The 14,701-nt window shown below is 39.5% G+C and overlaps 1 protein-coding gene across 1 annotated transcript; it reads right to left on the bottom strand.

Annotated features, from left to right (window-relative positions):
• Positions 1–7,480: 7,480 nt before the first annotated feature.
• Positions 7,481–13,000, bottom strand: LOC130050025 (uncharacterized). The gene is made up of 2 exons (XM_056148453.1): positions 12,881–13,000; positions 7,481–12,447 (listed from the first exon to the last, which is right to left on the bottom strand). Exon 2 carries the CDS (start codon positions 9,223–9,225, stop codon positions 8,521–8,523), a length of 705 nt encoding a protein of 234 aa, XP_056004428.1. The 5' UTR covers positions 9,226–12,447; positions 12,881–13,000; the 3' UTR covers positions 7,481–8,520.
• Positions 13,001–14,701: the final 1,701 nt, after the last annotated feature.

The following is a 14,701-nucleotide window of genomic DNA, read 5'->3' as shown; positions in this document are numbered from 1 at the left end:
CAGTTGCCTTTTTATATGATTGGATGTATTGACAATCCATATTTGTTTGCTTTAGATGTGCTTGCACCTTTGATAGAATGAGGTTTGAAAATTGAGATACCTGTTCCCACTTGTTTTGAATAATTCAATTATATTTAATTTCAATTCTAACACGCAATTTGATTGTCTGAACACGCTGAAAAAATATATTGTATAAACTAACTTGCTATGGAGACATGCCCTTAAAACAATGTTACGGAACTACATTTTAGTATTACTTCCATAAGAGACCATAATAAAACAAGGATAAAAAGTACACAAATTTCCTGTAAAAATGATTTTCGTGATATTTCCATCTCTCTAAGATAAAACACACATTGATAATACTTTTGAATACTTGAGACGGATAAGAAAGAACTATACGGACTTTTAATTTGTTGGGTATTAGTAAAGATGTTGAGTGTTAGGATATAGATAGGGACACCCTGAATCAAATATTTGAAGGGGAATTTGATGTGTCAACATTGAAGACTTGGACAGGGTTTTGTTACACCCCAAATCGTTGCCCGTCCCAAATCGTTGCCGGCGACGATTTGGGCATAACCTCACACCCCAGATTGTCGCCTCCCTTGCTGAAACTATTTGGAAGCATCATTAACATAAAAACTGTCCCAGTTTGGTAACCCCTTCTTATCTCCTCCTCTTTCTTCTTCTGTGGTCCATCTATGACTGCAAAAGGTTCTCTGGACCCTATAAGCAAGACATTTTAATCTTCTACTTCGTCTTTTACTTGTTCTGTTGTATGATTTTTAAAAAGACTCATTATATTCACAGTATTTGTTATTGTTGTTTTGGTGGGAATGGTTTTGTTACTTCTGAAAGAGTTGTATTTATTGTTATTGTTATTGGTGGTGGTGGTTCCATTGCTTTTTATATGTTTTTTTTCCCGTTCAGTCCTCCAAGAGAGAGAGAGAGAGAGAGAGAGAGAGAGAGAGAGAGAGAGATGTATCTGACAATAAATCATTTTGCCTTTTGTTGTAGAGTCATTCTGCTGATCATGGGCTTGTTAGGTCTTGTGCACCGCAGATTTGTTAGTGACATCAGATTATATTAGATTACGTCTGTTATACGCCGCTTGGACACTCTCCCGCCGTTTGGACACTCGTAAAAACGTCGAGAAACACCCACCCTCCCCTTTATTTTCAATATTTTTTATTTGACTCATTGCTCTCTCTCTCTCTCTCTCTCTCTCTCTCTCTCAATACGTAAATGAACAAACAAGCAATCACACAAATAAATAAAACCTATGTGTTTAGGCCCATATAACCTACATACGAATTCAAAAAAATCGGTATGTTTGTGTAAGTGTTTGATGTATTGTATGTAACCAAAAAAATAAATAAATTATAAAAAAAAAAAAAAAAAAAACACCAGAAAGACAGTCGGAAATAGTTCGCTATGATTACAGCTCGCAATCAAGGTATATTCTATGTTACGGGAAGCACATGCCAGGAACACATGTAACCCACACATCGGTTCACAAACACCAGAGATATTGCAGAGTTGCTGGAAATTGTGCACAACTCGCGGCCCTTTAAGCTCTCATTCCATAATTTTCATTGGGGGGGGGGGGGGGGGGGGGCAGAGGGTCACTTGTAATCTACATACAAAATTTCAGCCCGGTCGATAAAAATAGAGATATGAGTGCGGACAGACAGAGAAACAGACCAAATGAAACCTATGTACCCCCATATAAGATGTGGTACAATAAAATAACTTCCGTGTAATCTATCCTAAAAACGTCAATAAAATATTGGCGGGCGACGATTTGGGGTGTACTATACAATATGTAGTACATCCCAAATCGCCGCCCCTAATGATAGTGAAATCTTGGGATGCTGGGCGACGATTTGGGGTGTAACTGGTTTTAAATCGCGTTAAATCATAAAAATACCACTGCAAGAACCAAACAAAAGAGAAAAGATTCAGGGCTGTAAGTGCAACTAAATTCTGTCAGAGATTGACCAAGCTCTCGACAAAATGCAAGAAGGAAAAATGACAAACTTCACACTCCTCTGTTTTATTGTTGTTTGATCACTTTTACATAAATGGTGAAAATAACGAACAGTGATCAATCTCATAACTCCTCTATGCAATACAAAATAGAGAGTTGGACAAACACGGACCCCTGGATATACCAGAAATGGGAACAGGTGTCTAGGAAGAGTAAGCATCTCCTGTCGACCGGTCACACACACACATATATTACATCTGTGTATTACAATACACTGAAATGAATAGAGCCAACGTTCGTTTCTGTTTCCACATTCCGAGGTCCATGTGAACCAGTTGTGTAGTTCATGTTTCCCCAAAATTTGGCGGCAGAAGTTTATCGTAACGTATGGCGATGTGTTTCCTGTATCGGAATGCCGTCCTTGGGTGTACTTCTGCGTTGAATTAAGGAATGACTTTAATTCTGGGGCAAGTTATACGAGTATAACCTGGTTTGGGTCAGTTTACGCTATATAATCCGCGAAGCGGATTATAACAAGAGGCCCAAGGGCCTAGAATCGCTCTTCTGATAAATTGTACAACCCCACCATTTCTATTCTTACCCTCTTAGTATTCTAAATCTTTAGTTAAATCCTAAGAATCCAAAAAAAGTAGGTCAATGTGACCTACTTTTTGGTTTACACATTTTGAGAACCCAAGAAATATCAACTGACAAAGTTTGATGATTTTAAGCCAATTAGTATCTGAATATTGAAATATAGCTGTCAAATTCCAATCGTAGGTCATGGTGACCTACTTTTTGGTCAGTGAACTCCGAACATGCAAGACCCATCAACTGACAAAGTTTGATGACTGTAGGTCAAATAGTATCTGAAATATATAAATATAGCCGTCAAATTCCAAAAGTAGGTCAAGGTGACCTACTTTTTCGTCAACACCCTTCAAACATGCAAGACCCAACAACTGACAAAGTTTGATGACTGTAGGTCAAATAGTATCTGAATTATATAAATATAGCCGTCCAATTCCAAAAGTAGGTCAATGTGACCTACTTTTTGGTCAACACCCTTTGAACATGCAAGACGCATCAACTGACAAAGTTTGATGACTGTAGGTCAAATAGTATCTGAAATATATAAATGTAGGTGTCCAATTCCAAAAGTAGGTCAAGTTGACCTACTTTTTGGTCGAAACCCTTCGAACATGCAAGACCCATCAACTGACAAAGTTTGATGACTGTAGGTCAAATAGTATTTGAAATATATAAATATAGCCGTCAAATTCCAAAAGTAGGTCAAGGTGACCTACTTTTTGGTCGACACACTCCATTGACTCAAGATGCATCAACTGTCAAAGTTTGATGATTGTAGGTCAATTAGTGACTGAAATATATAAATATAACTGTCAAATGCCAAAAGTAGGTCACAATGACCTACTTTTTGGTCGATACACTCCGAAGACTCAAGATGCATCAACTGACAAAGTTTGATGATTGTAGGTCAAATAGTGTCTGAAATATAGTAATTTAGCTTTCAAATACCAAAAGTAGGTCACGGTGACCTACTTTTTGTTCGACACAAACCGAAGACTGAAGACGCATTAATTGACAAAGTTTGATGATCCTAGGTTTTACAGTTCCCAAAATATGCATCTAAAATTGAAAATGTGAAATTTGAATAACTGCAAAATTCAAAAAGTAGGTCACTGTGACCTACTTTTTTATAAATATGTTTCAAGGCCTCAAGATGTATCAACTTACAAGATTTGATGATTCTAAACCTCTCGGTATTTAAAATAACAACTTAAAATATATCTATAAATGCTAAGCCATAAAATTCAGAAAGTAGGTCACGGTGACCTATTTTTAAGTTGACACATTTCAAGGTCCCATGATCCACCAACTGACAAGTTTTGATGATCATAGGCTTCAAAGTGTCCAAGATATGCATCAAAATTAATTTTAAAATAAATACCTGCAAAAATTCAAAAAGTAGGTCACCGTGACCTACTTTTGAGACAACTTGACACAAGGTCCTAAGATGCATCAACTGTCAAAATTTGATGATCCTAGTCCTTATAATGACTAAAATATCTAAGATTTAAGGAATTTAAAAATTTTTTAAATTTAGGTCAACTTTGAAGTGACCTTGAGACCACGCCCTTTGCCCCAGGGTAATGCCTTGAACAATTTTTAATCTACAACATATCCTCATCCTTATGTGTAAGTTTGGTGATAATCTGCCCTGTGGTTCTTGAGAAGAAGATTTTTTAGCAACCACTACTTTTGTTTGTATTTTCCTGATTATCTCCCCTTGTTAAAGGGTCACATCCCTCTATTTAGTATGTATGAAAGCCCTTGGGCCAATGATACCCTGTAACAAATTTGAAAAGAATTGGCCAAGGGGTTCTTGAGTTATAGCCCTTTTTCTACAAAGTTTACGCACACCGCACAAACGGCCATAGCATTAGCTCTTTGAGCCTTTGGCTCAGAAGAGCTAAAAAAGCGTAAACTGACCCAAACCAGGTTATACTCGTATAACTTGCCCCAGAATTAAAGTCATTCCTTATAATTTAATGCAAGAGACAAAGATACTAACCTTCGTTTATCTAAATGTACATACACTCGGAAAAATACAAGTCAACCAAGCTGCGCAATGATTTACTTAGCAACAGCGACACGAAGCGTCTAGATCTAGCTGCGAAGCCAAAGGTCGCCATCTTTAATCTTAGTTCTACGGAGCCTAGCCATTTATCAAAATATTGTATCGAAAGTCAAGTTTATCATGATAGAAAATATGTGTAGACTATCCATGTAATGAGTATTTCGCTGCCCTTTAGAGATAGAGATCGACTTTGAAGTCGCTCATCTCCGACAGATTGAGAAAATACCGGAAATTGCATTGTTTAGGCCTACCCAAAATAAATCTTCAAATATCAGAAAATGCAATAATTTACGGCTTTCAACTCCGTGAAAACTTCTACTAAATGAAAACTTACCCTTGTATGCAATGTTATCGCTAATAGTAAATCCGACACAAGAAAATATGTAAGCAAGTAACAAATAGCATCCACATATCAATGTGTCTGACGTCATGTGATAAAATGTGACGTATGAATTGTTGAAAGACGGATCAAGGAATGAAACAACGCACCCCCTTCTTTTCCCCAGTGAGAAATGTATTTCAAAATGAACAGGGTAATGCTTACTTGGAAAATCATTAATTCGAATATAATATATTTGTTTTAATCTATCAATAGTATTATTCGACCATACATACAGAGAAAGATGTTTAACAAAAGTGATTTGCGTACAAGTAGGCCTAGATGCTAATATTGACAACGAGAAAACAACATGTGTATCAAACCGAAGTATCTTATTGTGCACGTTGACTTTCTATTCCATAGAAGTTTAGAGAGAGAGAAAAAAATAGTTCCGACATCTGGTTGTCAAGGGGGTGTGTCCCCATACCAAACCAGGTTATACAAAAATAACCTGTGTTCCTCAATTGGAATTTGACCAATCAGAGACAAGGATACAATAAGAATTAAATTATTCTAAAATATAAATGTGATTTCAAGAATACATGAATAGGCACCTGATCCCACCTCTGGTGTGTCCAGGGGTCCGTGTCTGTCGAACTCTCTATTTTGTATTGCTTGTGGGAGTTATGAGATTGATTACTGCTCGTTATCTTCACCCTTCATACTGTATCATTACACACCAGTTTACCATTAACGTACACTATATACATTTCATAACTCCACTGTTAGTTTGATATTTTGATTTTACATTTTACAAGTACTTCTAAATATCACATAATTTGCTTTACGACGTATATACACTGTACAACACATACAAAACGTTACGCATACATGTATATGGACACTCAACTTAACCATTACAAAGCTTTATTCATATTTACTCATTACTTTAATATAATATACTCATTGCTGATGCATCATGATGTGTGAAACAATGTTACGTGTACAAAATGCAAACTTGAAAGTACTTTTACTATGAAGTTGTAGGACAAGAAAACATGGCAAAGCTGTTTGAATTGCATTACGATATTTAAAAACGAAGTTGAAGAATAATAAACTTACCTCAGAATTGGTTTAAGTGATAAAACAAGTAACTAAAGTTTCGTCAATTCACAAAACCTGTCGCCAACTCAACATCTGCACTCTTTGCGTGCTACACCCATACTAATTCACAACTGGTATCTCAATGCAAATATATACAGGTATCTTAATTTAGACTTGTGGTGAACACCACTAACTTTACCTGCATGGAAACAAGTTAGTGATTAAATTATACACATTTGAATCTTTGGTGCAATTTTAAAACTATGGACAGTTGTTTGGTCATAAAATGTGACACCAGGAATTTAAAGAAAAGAGGCAGTTCAAGCCACGATGAGCAATTCGAAGGTAGAATGAATAAGCCTCAAGGTAGATACATGTTTTCACTTAATAAAATGAGAGAGGTGAAGATAACAATCAATGATCACTCTCATAAATCCTACAAAGAATGCAAAATATATCAAATCATTAAAGTTTTACCCAGATTGGGACTTGAACTCAAATTCACCACACAATTGCATGATTGTTTTTACCAATAAACTATCTAGATTTACATAAATCAATGATTTGATAGCACATATTTTCCCATCTCAATCCCATAGGGATCCGGTTTAGAATAGGTCCTCAGTACCCCTTCCTTGTCGTCTAAATGGGGCGGTCCTTCGGATGAGACCACAAAAACCGAGATCCCGTGTCACAGCAGGTGTGGCACGATGAAGACCCCTCCCTGCTCAAAGGCCATAAGCGCCGAGCATAGGCCTAAATTTTCCAGCCTTTCACCGACAGTGGTGACGTCTCCATCTAAGTGAAATATTCTTGAGAGGATCGTTAAAGAATATTCAATCAATTAATTTTGCAGTATTGATTGCCCTTCCGCAAGGGGGGGGGGGGGGGGGGGTCCAAAAGCAATTAAATGTTAACTCATATGAGTTTTCATGTTGGTGAAAATGAGTATGCTGAAATACCTTATGCTGCCACTAGTTTTTCCAGGGTTTCATATTTGCCGTGATCTCGATTTTGTATTCTTTATAGGATTTACGAGATTGATTGTATCTTGCTTAATGTCTCTAGAGAATTTTCCACTCATATAGAGACGTCACCAAGACCGGTGACAGGCTTCAAATTTAGGCCTTTGCTCGGCGCTTACGGCCTTTGAGCAGTGAGGGTTCTTTAGCTACTGCGACACGGGACATTCGTTTTGAAGGTCATCTCCAAAGACCCGGGACATTCACACCAGATGCCGATCGTTTGCCGATGGAACTGTCACTACCTGTGTTAACGACTTAGGTCTGTCGCAGCCGGGATTCGAACCATGGCTTTCCACATGCGGGGCGAACGCCAATGAAGTGATTTCCTATACACAAAAACACCGGAAAAACACTTAGAAACACATATATTAGCCAATAAACAGAACAACTTACAAAGGGTCAACGAATATGCGAACTATAGTGCTGCACTCTCTAAAGCACATCTGGTCTCCTTAGAGTTCGCGGGTAAGAGCGAGACAATTGCACGTGCAGGCTCAGAGAACTCCGAGCCCGACCAGAAATACCAAAAATCCACACACACCCCAAATCACTACACCCCCAACCCTTTTGAGGAGGAATGTACCAATTCCGATAAGTTAAACCTGCAGCACTGTAGCTTACAATAGATACATACAAATAAATGAATTAATTAAACCTATGATTTACAGTATGATAAACTTTACTCTATAAAATCATAGCACTTTAGCAGTCCAATAAGTTCACAACACAGAAAGTCACGGTCACACAACGCATCACAGAAAATCCAGTAACAGGAAAGTCACATCACAGAGTCACGAACTTTCCACATGAAAACGTCAAGGACAGGTACCATCTTGGACATCGAACGCGGCACATCACACCTTCCAGGTCATCAGATCCAGAAACACCACAAGGAAATATCCCTGCCCGAAAACGGCTGGGTTACTGCAGACTAATCTACCCTTCCCCGCATTTCGGGGTACTGTGTGCATGGAGGAGTTCACACAACTCACACAACTCATCAACTTTCTTTCGTAACCCCTTGCGATGAAAAAATCCTGGGTTGTCCCTGGTTCACTGTCAGTTGAACCTGGGATGCATAACCATCACCCCACGACCAATGGAAACTCGCGAAGCCACAAGCAACCTATTCCGTTCATTGCTTAGACATTTATCAGGAAGAAGTCTCTCAGTCAGAGAAGGAACACTACAATCCCACCAGGTCGAACCGGACAGAGCCACAATCCCCGCATCCGCGGGGACATCTCCATGAGACGCAGACACAACACACCCACCATCAGACCAACACATAATGGTACATTTGTCAGGTGCCTTGGGGACACACTCCCCTGGGAACTGATAGGCCACTGCTTCAATCATGACTGGGGGATTTGTAATGATTAGACTGCCGCTCAACAACCGTCTCTACCACTACAACTCAGGCCTGCATGCTTTCACTCTTGCATGGAATACCAACACAGCCCTCATCACAAACCTCCGTGCATGCATCGAACCCCACCTGGAACAATCCAGACTCACCAACATGACACTTGACTATATTCTCGCCCCAAGACTCGTCCTCTGCATCCGAGAACTGGCCATCAACTGAATGCAAGACCAGAGCCCATGTCACCTCAATATCCCGCTGTCCAGCACTACTAATCCGACCACTCAAACCGAACTGATCATGAGCTGAGAGGCACGAGATACCGATCACACCAGGCGGAGCATCAGACTGTGCCTCAACCAGACACTCCAACTCAACATCAGTGACAAAACCATCGTCACCATCCAAACCCTCGGACACTGTGGAAGGATCATCATCCACATCGCAGAACACATCAACCGCCATGTCAACATCAAAACCCAGAGAACACCCAGAGCTACCCCGAGAAGTCAAATCACTATGGCAAACGACACTTTCCCTATTGTTTTTAAGCCCACCATCCTGGTGACTAACACCTGTCTCAGTGTCCTCCGGCCAACCACATAACTTCTCATCTGGGCCTTGCAGCACCCCTGTCTGCGCCGACCCTGTGTCCCTGACCCCTACTTCACTCCGGGCCCTTTGAACAACCACACCCGTCGACATCAAAACACTACTGCCCACCACAGACACACCACTACTCGGTTTCACTGGCATTCTGACCTCATGGCATGCACTGTCGACTGCTGACCCTGCTGGACTGCAGCTACCTAATAAGGGTTTACAGAGCACTAGCCCCGACCTATTTTGAGCCCCGGTCCCTGGAGATCGATCAAATAACACACCCTGACTAGACAACTTGGGACCATCTCTACAGTCTTCTGTACTGATATGCCTAACCAGTGGATATCTCGACCTTGAACTGCTATGTCTAATTCCCTATCTGACTGGCGAGCGACCAAAATGCATACTCCTGTCTACATTGTTCCTGGGAATTAGATGAGTGGCCTTGTGTCACGGGGGATTCCCTACTTACTGGGTTTACATATCTCCTATAAATCTGGGCAACACCATACACACTTGAGGTATATGGGCTATCATTGCTACATGTATACAAGGGCTCCCCCCCCCCCAAGGGACTGCTCCCCTACTTTGGCGCAACTGCCCTACACCACCAGTGAGATCTGAGGTATGGCTGGCCCTACTTCCCCAACTGCCACCCTCCCTGTGTGATATTTCTCTGGGGTTACCACCACCGCCTCCACTGTACATTGGGATACCTGTTCCCGATTTCCCAGAATGACCACCCTGGGACAATGCTGTTCCCCCATAGGACGAAATGAACTGGATATCACTTGGTATGCTTGCCATACTGGGGATACCTATACCCCCACTGTCACCAGCTTGAATGGGCTGTGCAGCTGAGTTCCCAACGGGGGATCCCCCACTACAGTGGTCCTCCCTGGGAACTGGTCCCTGGGAGTACCTACTCCCTAAGGAACCCAACAACCCATCCAGCAACTGTGTCGGCTTAGATTCGAACCTAGCCTCCACGGCATCTAACCTAGCCAGGACCTCCTCGTCCCCTGGTGCATACCCTGACCTTTGTCTACCTCCAACATTGCTGCTATCGACCCTTGCGGGATACCTAGTAACCCCTAGGTCAAGGACATATCAACTTCTCCCAGTAATGTAGTAACCTTACCCCCACTAGCTGCAATAATGTAGCCCTCTCTGATTCTTTTGGGGGGAGGGGGGAGAGGGCTACAACTCCTTAGGATCTCCGTAATGGTGCAACATTTCCGCTCATTCTAAACATTTCCTGACTTTCTTTATGTAAATAAAATGATATTCTATGTTTCTTAGTCAATATATAAATTTACAACCTGCAACTTTAGATTTGTGAGGCTCTATTCTACCGTTTTCAACAATTTCGATAAATTCCAATTTCTCGATTCATATATGTTTGATGTACTGAAGTATAAACTTCCGATTGTCAAGTCATTTGCATATGCCATATAAGGAAGTGTTTACATCAATGGACAAGTATGGAGGCGAAAGCTATTTCGTCGGTATTGAAAAGGTTTGAAGTTAATATAAAGTTAAAAAGCGAACAGCAGAGTGTAAATTCTTTCTGCAACAATATGATTTTCCTTTCTTTGTCGAAGTGGCTCGAGTAACTACATTTTCGCGCTGATTGTCAATCTTTAGGTTTTTCATTAGATCCACCTACGAGATCTCACGATAACAAGCATAGCGAAGCAGACGAAGAATTTTGCATATTGTACATTATATTTAATGAAAAACACCTTTATTAGACATGCCCGACCACAAAGGTGGTACTCCTTTTGGTGTAAACAACATTTGGGACCAATACACAGAGTTTATTATCGGTTATTCATAAAATTATTTTGCACCATTACGGAGATCCTATGGAATTGTAGCCCTATCCCGAAAACGTCAGAATTAAAAAAAAATTGGATAGGGCTACATTATTGCAGCTATACCCCCACGTACCTCCGGGGTACTGTACACTGGCGGTCTAAAAGGTGTGATAAAGCCAAACAGCTGATCCATCCTGTCAGGTGCTGAACCCCCCACGCTGTCTGCACGCTGCCCCTGGGCCCCTGCTGTGCCACCCGGCCTAGCCCACTCCCCCCAGGGCACCCATACCACTCAACAACCCGGGACTTCCCCTACCTCGACCAAACGACCACTGTTTCCGTTCCATATCTACTCACCTACCTGACTAGCACGCAATACACACAACAATGCAATGTAAACAATATAGCACCTAATGAACCTAGGCCTGCTGCCACACAGCTATCACAATCTACATGTAAAACTTATACGGTACCAATTTTGATGCACCAAATGCGCATTTCGACAAATGTCTCTTCAGTGATGCTCAACCGAAATGTTTGAAATCCGAAATAACTATGAAGTTTTAGAGCCAAATATAGCCAAAAACAGCGTGCCAAAAAGCGGAGCCAAATTCGTCCAAGGATAAGAGCTATGCATGAGGGAGATAATCCTTAATTTTGAAATGAATTTCTAAATTTTATAACAGCAATTAACATATAACAAACTAATCAAATACAATTGCATAATAAAAATCACTGTCGATTCCCTATCGATACGAAACAATGCACAAATTGATCAGTTAACAAAACTAGCCTAATTCTAGCAATTCAAAATGGCGACCACGCGGCCCCAGCTATGATCCGCGGCGCAGGTGGGCAAAATATCTTACCGGCGACGCCAATGAAGCGATTTCTTACACACAAAAACACCGGAAAACACTTAGAAACACATATATTAGCCAATAAACAGAACAACTTACAAAGGGTCAACGAATATGCGAACTATAGTGCTGCACTCTCTAAAGCACATCTGGTCTCCTTAGAGTTCGCGGGTAAGAGCGAGACAATTGCACATGCAGGCTCAGAGAACTCCGAGCCCGACCAGAAATACCAAAAATCCACCCACCCACCCCCCAAATCACTACAGCTCTAACCTATAAGCCACCGTGGCAGTCCTATGAAATAGAACAAAACTGTTTTGGCAGGGATGATTATATATATGTACCTCTAAAACCCAAAGGGGAAAATAATATGCGCAGTATTATGTGTAGGGCTAGACTGTCCAGTCGGTGAATTGAAACAGAACCTCTCAAATTTAGATTCGTAATGTAAAATCTCTTTTGAAAAGATGTTCAAAAGCAGCATTAAACCCTCCAAAAACGAAATTAATAGACATACCAATCGCTTTCCAATCCACTTCATTCGCTTTTGGATTTATATTGAATTATGTCTTTCCCCTATGTATATCACTGTCAAATAGATATATTCCACAAAGTTGCTCAGTTTGCTTATGCAATAATAAGATCTGGTTTTAATGTTCCAAATTTATTCTGCCTCCTCCTGAGAGGGTGAAATACTGAAAGATAACAACAAAGGTACATAAGTAAGAATTCACATAGAAAATAACTGACTATATGACAATTACGAACCATTTCCAATCCTAGTGACCAATCCGAATTTTATACAATGCCAAAATTGGAAAATAAACGAAAATAGAAGTTCTTCACAGAAGCGATTCTTAATTTTAAACCCTACAAACTTACCTACCAAAAAATCAATGTACACACACACAAATATGCAAGGCGGTAAGTAACAGTAATATTAATCAAAGATTTGATACACAAAATACATTGGACTGGTTCATGTTTTATACCTAGCCTGAGCCAATGATCAACATGTGTATTGAGTAATAAGTATAAATGCACAAAATCTCACTCAAAAATTGCATGAAAGCATCAATATACATTATGAACAATGTGATTAACATTATGCACTTGATAAACACTTACTCTTTGGCTCTTGATAGCTCGAAAAACTAAAAAACTTCACACAGCGTGTTTGCGGGAAAAGCAGTGATTCTAAATAAAAAACTAACAACTGCAAAACGAGCAAATAAGAAAATTCCGGAATTACAATTCCATCACATTGCTGCTTAATGACCAACGACTTCCGCTTCACCTATTACTAAGATGACGTATTGATGCGCGGTTAAATTTAAAATGCATTGTATTTAACGAAATAAAGATATTGAATTTTTTTGGTGTTGATAACTGAATTATGAATAATGAAGTTAAATTCTTTAAATTTTATACTACATGTATATGTATATGAAATGATTTTGGGCAGTAAAGCTATTTATAAACCTCTTGAGGTCCAGGTTAGAATGCTTCTCGTAAGAGGCGAATTCATGGGGCGGTCCTTCGGATGAAACACAAAACCGAGGCCCCGTGTCACTGCAGTTTGGCATGATAAATATCCCTCCCTGTTGAAGGCAAAATTTTAGTTCGGTGATGGTGACGTCTCCATATGAGTTAAACAATATATATACAATTTATCTCGAAGAGGAAACATCTTCGGTATAAAATATGTGGGAATTCAATAATGAGGAAATATTAAAACATCATCAATTGCACATAATTTGAAGAGAGAAAAGATGACATCAATTTTGACTAAATTATATTTCTGAGTTATATAATTCTTTTATGATATACATGAAAGGTGAAGATAACGAACAGTGATCAATCCCATAACTCATATAAGCAATACAAAATAGATAGTTTGGCAAACACGGACCCCTGGACACACAAGTAAATAGACACTGCCTTGAATCACAGGGGGTAAGCGCCTAAGCCCGTACTCTGTGATACCATCAATAAAGAGGTCTAACTTTGAACCAGGTAAAAAGAATACCCACTCGCTTCAAATGTTTAAAAAATCAGAAACTAGGTGCGATATGCGTAATTTGCCGATCTATTGAATAGATTAATGTTTTAACTACTTGCATGCCAAATTGCTAGCCACAGGTTCTTAAAAACAAGAGATATATGTCATCGTTCTCTCGATTTCACCTGTTTATTTTTACTAGGACATTGGTGGTTTTTTCCCTATGACACCTGCGAAATTCAGACTAGTGTGAAAGATTTCGGGCCTGTCAATTAAAATTTCACATCAGATGTACGCTACGTACATGTACTTCCTCATAGTTTAATAATGTTCTTATTTTACCCATCTTTAAAGTTTTAGGTATTTCGGGTCTTTAAATAGTGCGTTTCTAGAAATGGCAGAGTCAGGAGTTGATATTTTGTAAAATAAGCGACCCAGATATGGCGGTCACAGAAACCTTTATTAAAGTATTTTTAGTTATTCAACATCTTCGAAGACAAAACATTTTGATATTTAAAAAAAGCGTTAAAGATTTATTAATGCAATAATTAAGTAATACTTTGATATCAGAATCGAGTCGACAGCCGTACCCAGCTCGTAACATCCTTCTAAAACACTGAGCATCTTCCAATCACCATAACAAGTTAACAATTCATATTGCATCACCTTGTATCGAGAGTAACATTCTTTTCATGTTCTCATATTCTAATTTGATAGTTGACCTCCATGAACTGCTCATATTTATGAAATGCAAAGATAACGAACAGTTACAGAAAGCACTTTTAAACATTTGTTTTACAACAAATTGGGTGATAATACGTGTATGAGTGTACAGCTATTTGCACATGAACATTTATTTACATGAAAAGATGTTTCAAGAGACTCTTTTTAGTATGTATTTTCTCCCGAAAATATCTGTGCATTGTATTACACAGAATCAACATATC

Source organism: Ostrea edulis, chromosome 1 (genome assembly GCF_947568905.1).
Source record: "Ostrea edulis chromosome 1, xbOstEdul1.1, whole genome shotgun sequence".
Taxonomy (NCBI): Eukaryota; Metazoa; Mollusca; class Bivalvia; order Ostreida; family Ostreidae; genus Ostrea; species Ostrea edulis.
Note: the sequence above shows the minus strand (reverse complement) of the source record. Positions and strands in the feature narration are given on the sequence as shown.

Bases quoted from the DNA above. Each gene is read 5' to 3' on its own strand.
- LOC130050025 (XM_056148453.1), bottom strand. From the start codon at position 9,225: ATGCCAGTGAAACCGAGTAGTGGTGTGTCTGTGGTGGGCAGTAGTGTT.